The 7,617-nt window shown below is 45.9% G+C and overlaps 1 protein-coding gene across 1 annotated transcript in view; it reads left to right on the forward strand.

Moving 5' to 3' along the window:
* Window positions 1-2,239: 2,239 nt before the first annotated feature.
* Window positions 2,240-7,617, forward strand: part of VAV2 (vav guanine nucleotide exchange factor 2) — an 89,873-nt gene continuing 84,495 nt past the window's right edge. Inside the window, exons 1-2 of the mRNA XM_031057289.1 lie at window positions 2,240-2,263; window positions 2,849-2,965. Of these exons, the coding sequence (XP_030913149.1) occupies window positions 2,240-2,263; window positions 2,849-2,965 (141 nt within the window). The remainder of the gene's footprint in view (window positions 2,264-2,848; window positions 2,966-7,617) is intronic.

Consider the following 7,617-nt stretch of genomic DNA (forward strand, 5'->3'; position numbering starts at 1 on the left):
CCTCCTCCTCTTTTTTTTTTTTATTTACCAGCTGTGGTGAGGGGGTTTCCATGTCTAAATTGGGTGAGGAACATCATTTTTGGCCTTTGTTTCCTACACTGGCACAGATTTCCCAGAGCAGCTGTGGCTTCCCCATCCCTGGCAGTGCCCAAGGCCAGGCTTGGAGCGAACTGGGATGGTGGAAGGTCCCTGTCCATGGCAGGGGGGTGGAAATGGATAATCCCGAACATCCCAAACCATTCTGTGACTGTGATTTGGTGCTGCCCAGCCTGGGACGAGCAGGGGAGGGAGGGAATGCTGCAGAAGGGCAGGGCGGTTCTGCAGAGGAGGTTTGCATCTTGCTGTGTGTAATTGTGGCTGCACCCTGTGCCATTAACTTTCCAAATTGGAGGCTTAAAAGGATTTAAAATAAGCACAGGCTGGAACTTTGGGATCAATGGGACTGCAGTGCAGCTAGCACACGCAGCCTGGGGTGCAAATTCTTGCAGAGATAAAGTTGTGAAATAACCAGTGTCAGCAAGAGAGCCTGTAAAGCAATTCCAAAAAAAAAAAAAAAAAGAAAAAAAACAACCAAAACCCTCCCAGTCTAGACACTTATATTTACTGCAGTGTTTATGTGAGATAGAGGAATGCCCCAGAAAACCAGATTTGTTTTCAATTCCTGCCTCTGGCACGTGCTTGTCTGATGAGAAGGCTCTGATGTGACGGGACTGTCCTGTGCCCCCCATGCTGGGGGAGCTCTGCTGGGGGGGCAGAGGGGTAAAAGGTTATTTCTTGCTTTGTGTAGGTGAAGCAGCCTGCTGTTAATGAGGTGGTTTTGCTAATCCAGCCTGGAAACCCTCGTGTCTAATCCCCAAAGCAGCGCTAACGAGCTGCACCACAGCCACGTCTGTGGAGATACCATGGCCCCAAAGACTGTGCTTTGATTCTTTTAATTAAAAGAAAATTAAGCTATTTTCTTTTGCTTTGAACCCTGGGTGAAGTTTGCAAGCGGTGTGTGTTTGATGGCAGCTCGGGGATTGTGCCATGTGACAAAAGCAGGAGGAATCCACCCAAAGGCAGCTTGGCTCCTCTGCCTGTTGATCACATGGGGGTGATTCACCCCCTTGATGGATTGATTTCCTCAGGATTCTAACGTGTTTGTTAGGCATCTGTGAGGAATTTGCTGGAAAAGTGAAGAGTTGCCTGAAGATACAGCCATAAATTGAAGGTATTTTGCAGTGAGGATGTAAAAAGAAGGGAAGCTAATTGGCTGGCTCAGCAGATGAAGGATGTAGGTGATGCAGCTGGAAAAATGAAGCAGATTTTTATTTTTCTCTTCTTAAGCCCCTGTGTTGCCAGGAGCAGGACCATTTGGAGTCCTCAGGTTTCGGAAACCCTGATTAATTTTTAATAATCAACCTTTTATTGCTGTAAAGATGGGATTTTTTTAAAGAGAAACTTGATGTTGCTCTGCCAGTCAACCTTGCTGGATAACCAAAGGTTTGGAAGGGATATTGTAGATCATCCAGACTGGGTAGGGACACCTTCCTCTATCCCAGGTTGTTCCAAGCCCCATCCAACCTGGCTTTGGACACTTCCAGGGATGGAGCAGCTACAACTTTTCTGTGCAGGGCCTCCCCACCCTCACAGGGAAGAATTCTTTCCCAATATCCATTTAATCCTGCCCTTTGCCAGTTTAAAGCTATACCCCTTGTCCTGTTGCTGTAACACGTGTCCCTTCTGTGGGGAGCCAAATGGGATCGTGCTGGAAATGGTTAAATGTTCCACCCTGGGCTTCTGTGCAACATCAGCTGTAATTTACATTTGCCTTCGACCTTGAAAGGGAAACGTCCTGCCTTGGGTTCTTGAGTTCTGCAGCATTACCTTGGCAGAAAGTTGTTTTTCAGAGGGGCCTTGTGTTCCTGGAGTGCAGCTGAGAACACAGGAGCCCTCGCAGGGCACCAGAGTCTGACATCCTCAGAAACAACTGGGGATAATCCAAATAAACTGCCTGGCCTTGCAGGGCCAGCTTCTCGCTCCCTGCTTGTAGGAGAAATAAGGGGTAGGATGGTTGGGACAGACAGAGATGAGAGATCTCTGAAGCCAGGGCTTGGAAATTGGGGTTTATTGCAAAGGGCCTGGCTGGGTGCAGGGCCCTGCTGGGAGCTGCCAGCCACAGCTCAGAGCAGGCCCAAAAAAGAGAGAGAGAGGTAAAGACAGTGATAAAGAGAGAGAAGGCAAGAGCCTGGTAAAAAGGATGAGAGAGAGCGAAGAATTAAAGGTACCTGCAGCCCTTTACACATTTCAATGTCACCAGCGAGGCTAGAAGAGCACGTTTGACTCCTGTCAATAGTAGTCCCAAAAAGCTAAAAAAAACTGTTCAAAAACCAGAAGAGGTTCCATACAGCCTATAAGAATCATTACATTACCATACAGTGTTACATTTTAAACCCTAAAAACTCCTCTTTGGGCTCCATCTGCTAAGGCTAAAAACTACTCTTTGGAAACCCTAAAAACTCCTCTTTGGGCCCCTTCTGCCAAGCTGTAGGGTCTGCTCTGACCCTTAGACCTGCCTGCAAGCAAAGGGTGTTGTTCCATCAAAAGGGGATCACCTTCAACTGGCCACACCATTGTTTTCCAGTTTTTCATTAACTAAGGTATCTCAAAGTTTGCTTTCATTTCAATCTTGCTTATAGTTTCCATATTCTCAAAATCTTTTGCCAGGCAATCATATTTATAAGGCTTTCCTGTTTCATCTTCCCCAACACCCGCTCGCTTGTCTTGCATTTAACTCAGGAAATCTCAGTTGTAATTTGTGCCTGTCTCACTCACTTTCCCCCCTCCTTTTTTCCTTTTTCTCCCCCAGTTTCTCTGTTTGAAGAACATCCGGACCTTCCTGAAGGTGTGCCACGACAAATTTGGGTTAAGGAACAGCGACCTCTTTGATCCCTTTGACCTCTTTGATGTGCGGGATTTTGGGAAGGTAAGAGCTACTGCTGAGGGATAGCTCTGCCACTGGGGCTGCTCCCTGGGTTTGGGATGAAAATACAAAGATTTTGTGGTTTTCTGAGCAGCTTCTGAGAACTGCACGCCAGTCCCCTGTGCTTGTGGTGTATTTAGGATTCTGCTGTGTCCTCAGTGTATTTAAGGGTTAAAACCCTAAATTTAGGGGTTAAAAACCTAAAACAGGTTGATTCTGCTGTGTCGTTAATGAAGGGTAACCAAGGCATCAAGTTTTCTGCTTTAGATGAAAAACTCTGTGGGATCAGTCTCTAAAGGATGTGACCTGTGGTAATGTTTTTCACTCGGGGTCACCAAATGTGGAATTTGCAGGTAACCCTGACATGGGAAGAGCTGAGAATCTTGACTTCATGTTTCAGAAGGTTGATTTATTATTTTATGATATATATTATATTAAAAGAAAATGATATATTAAGTCTACACTAAAAAATAGAAGAAGGATTTCATTAGAAGGCTTGAAAGGAATAGAAAGGAATTATAATAAAATCTTGTCTGAGAGAATCTGAGACAGCCGGACTGTGATTGGCCATTAATTAAAAACAACCACATGAGACTAATCAAAGATGCACCTGTTGCATTCTACAGCAGCAGATAATTACTGTTTACATTTCATTTTTGAGGCTTCTCAGCTTCTTAGGAGAAAAATCTTAGCAAAAAGATTTTTCGTAAAATATATCCATAGCAGTGACCCATGTATTTTTGAGAAGAACCAAACCTTGCCTAGGGTCCTTCCCCATCTGCTGCCACCTGTGCAGAACAAAATAAACTTTGCTGAAATCACCACTGATTTTTTTGTCACGTGGCCACTGAGTGTCTGTGGGGTCAGGGAGTTTGATGGCAGGGTGAAATGAGTGCCCTGAGCTTCTCAGAAATGTGTTGGCTGTAAGTGGTGGTTGGCACCAAATATCAAAGAAGGAAAAACTCTGCCTGGTTTTGACGAGTGGCTCTTGCTCTGATCCCCTGCCTTTGACACCAACTGCATCAGGGCTGATGGATACAGGGCTCAGGGAAGCCATTACCCAGGACAATTGCAATATTCTTCAGCAGAAAAGGTGATAAAAGATTTATTAAAGCTCTGTATTGTTTTACCTGTTTCGTGCTGCCAGACATAAGCTGCTGGAAGGCATCTTCCCTTCTGATTATCCAAGGAGTAGGTTTTCACTGCTGATGGGGATATATTATTTGATATTTATTGCCTAATTTATTTCTGGACCATTATGTGGAATGTGCAATTGCAGTGCCTTGTTTTATGAGGTTTTTTTTGATTTATGGAATACAAGGAGGCAGTTGTTGTTCTGGGAATGTGAATGCACAGAAGGAACCTTTTGGGCTGGGGAAGGAACTGCTGCTAATTAAAATGCTGCTTTATTGTCACATTGTCTCTTGCTTTGTGCAGTTTCAAATTGCCTCTGATGCCTGGTGTTAAACACTGCTGGAACACATCAGCTGATGAGCACAGTTTGCTTTTCCTTGTTCTGCTCTTCCCTCCCCCTGGTCATTTTTTGGGGGTACATTCACCTTTGTGACTTTTGAAGGTGATTTGCCACTCCCTCTTTGCTCAGGGCAATCTGGTTTTTTAGGAGACTTGGGAAAGAAATGTGTCATAAACTTCCAAGAGATCCAAATGTGCTTTATTGCCTGCATCGTGCTTGTTTTCACATTGTTCTCATCCTCAACCAACCATAGAAAATGTGGGAAGCACAGACTCTCTATACAAAAACCTCCATTTTTTCTTTTTTATCAGTTTAGTGGAGGTATCAGCTGTCCAGCTCTGCACCACCCTAAATCCCTCTGGAAGCCTGTCAAAACATTCCCATTGTCTTCAGCACCTTTCATTCCCACATTACCCTCAGATCTGTGTTCAACAGTGGCAAAACAAATAAACAGGGAAAAATCTGCTGGTGACCAGAGCTCCCTTTCCGTTTTGAGTCACAGCAAAAGGAGTCTCTAATCCACATCTCCACTGGCCAAACACAGACTTCACACACAAAAAATCCTTCCTGGAGCTATTCACTGCTCAGATCAATGGTGTTTTTTTGGTTACAAGACACTTACGCCGTGTAGGAGGCGCTTCTGGTGGGTCACGGTTACACAGAGTTTAATTGCAGAGGGACTTTGGTGGAGTGGGGTTGGGTGTTTCCTTTCTGGATGCCACTGGGAGAATTATTCCTCTCCTCCAAACCAAAAAGGCCACTGGGACAGCAATTACCAGCAGTTTTTGGGATTGCTCTAGTGTAATTACTGAGGAGAAAGGAGGGGACTTGGTGCCAGCCTCTGCCTAAAGGGCTTTGAATCTTCAGCGTTTTTTAGTGTTAGAAAACCACTGGTGCTTTAAAAGAGGCTGAAAAATCAGATCCCTCAGTCCTGCCTTGCCCAGCTGTTATTCTGAGAGAGGTTTCCATGTTTCCATCATTCCTTCTGGCTCCTGCAAGGAGGAGCTGCCATGGGAGCAGTGGAGCCCCTTCCTGCTCTGCCTGAGGGCTCCCCAAATCCAGGTTTGCTCCTTGTTTTGCTTCTTCCTTGAGTTTTGAGCCTGGGGAGGTGCTTTTTGCTGTCAGCAGGGTGACAGCTGGTGAAGTGGGATCATGAACCGTGTGGGCTTCTCCAGCCAAAATCCCAGTGGAGCTGGAAACTCCAAGTTGGCTCTGTGGGATGTTGGGGAATGGGATGCTCAGGCTCTGCCAGATGGGTGCATCCCATTCCCTGTGATCTGCAGCGTCCCCCAGCTCCCCAGGGGAGCCCAAAGGCCACTTCCAATTGCTCATGGCCAGTTGGAATTGCTGACAGGCAGCTCTTTTCCCCCATGTCCAGTTTTAAAGCAATCATCCTGTGTTTCATAGCACAGGTTTGCAGAAGTGACCTGGTGCCTGTATTTCTACCCATGCCCCTTCAATATTAATTATTTCTGAATATTTGATCCCTTCAAAGTGGTTCAGAGCTCTCCATAAATCACCAGTGGCATCTGCAGAAGTGTTTTTTCCATGGATGCAGGAGTAAAGCCTCAGTTAATATTGCCTCATCCCGAACTAGGGTCTGATTCTGCAGGCTTGCTGTTAGTACAGCCTGGCTCTTGAAAAAGAAATAAAATAAAAAGCTGGTGCTCATGTAGTGTGTGTTGTTACCCATTTAGTAGCAGTGATGGTATAAAATCAAACTCTTATTGGACTTGCTAATTTATTGGCAGCAACTGTAATGACATAAAATGTACATAAATATGGATTAAACTCTTTATTACTCTATTAGTCAGCGTGATGGTAGCCAGGTTCATTAAAAGGAGTTACTCATTTTAAATAACTTGCAGTAATGTACAATTTTTTTAAAAAGAAATATAGTTCAAATATTCATAAACCTGTGGAGCGTGCCATTTATTAGCCTCCCGCTCCTCTCTGCCCTCCTGACGTGGATTTAATCGCCCTGAATTCCTTTTGAAGTTCTTGCTCTCTTTGAAAAAGGCTTTTTCTGGCAAGATGAGGGTCTTCCCTGCCCTGCCCCTCAGATAGGAAACACTGCTGTTCTAAAAATGAAAAAGGGAAGCGATTCACAGGGCAGCTGAAGGAGGAGGAGATGCTGGTACTGAGATTAAAGTCGTGTTTTCCTCTCTAGTTCTGCTCCAGAGGCTGGGGAGGGAGATCTGCACCCACCTCACAGCTGGAGCAGGCTCTGGATCAATTCTTCCTCTCAGCTGAACCCAGGGATTTTGGCAGGTGTGTGGCAGGGCCAGAGCTCAAAGAAGATTTATTTTGGGTGGCTGAAGTGCCAGGGAGAGGATGTGGCTGCTGGGGAGGTGCCCTGAGCCAGGCACACTCCAGTGGCTGCCTTGGAGGGGGAGTGAAATCAGAGCTAAAGCAAGAGGTGTCCTTTGTAAATTTGGGGTATTTGCTCCAAAATTGCTCCAGATATTCAGGATATTTTTTAGTGTTCCATTCCTCCTGTCGATGGAGGTCCTGGAAAGCCCTGGGGGGATCCAGGCTGTCCTCACTGGGTGCTCTTTGTCCCCAGCACCTTCCAGGTGAGGGATTCCCTCTTTGGCATCCATTGGATGTGTTGGGACAGCTCTGGAGGGGCTCAGCTGCCACAGTCCCTTTCTGTCACACCCCAAATGCTGCCAGAGAGTCAGAAAACTCCGATTTCTGTTTGCTTTCGGACAGGAGGGTGGGGAGTGCTGTCAGAATTATTTAAGGGATTCATAACCGAGAGCTGGTGCTTGGTGTTTCTGTTTCTCTGCTGAGAATTCCCCTCCCTCCAGCATCTCCAACCCCATCTAGGAGCCTCCAGCCCTGCAGCAGTGTTTGTAAAGGTGCCTTTTTAACACAGTTTGGGCAGAGAAAAGGGAGGGATTTATATGAATTAATATAAAAAGGCAGAAAGTGCAGAAATTCCAGATATACGGCTGCTGTAAACCCAGTGCCAGCTGTGACCTGCTGCTCCTCTTCTCTCATTTTGAATTTCAGGGGTTTTTTCCTGACCTCCTGCAGCCAAGAACATATTAAAAGCAGTGTGTTTTCTCTCTGCACCACGGAGTGCATGAAGCAATCGTGTCTGGGAGCAGAGCAGGGCTTGCCAGCCAAGCTGGGTGTCCCATCTCATCGCAGCCCTGCCCTTTATAATAATAAT

The sequence above is a fragment of the Geospiza fortis genome, unplaced genomic scaffold, assembly GCF_000277835.1.
Source record: "Geospiza fortis unplaced genomic scaffold, GeoFor_1.0 scaffold27, whole genome shotgun sequence".
NCBI classification, from domain to species: domain Eukaryota; kingdom Metazoa; phylum Chordata; class Aves; order Passeriformes; family Thraupidae; genus Geospiza; species Geospiza fortis.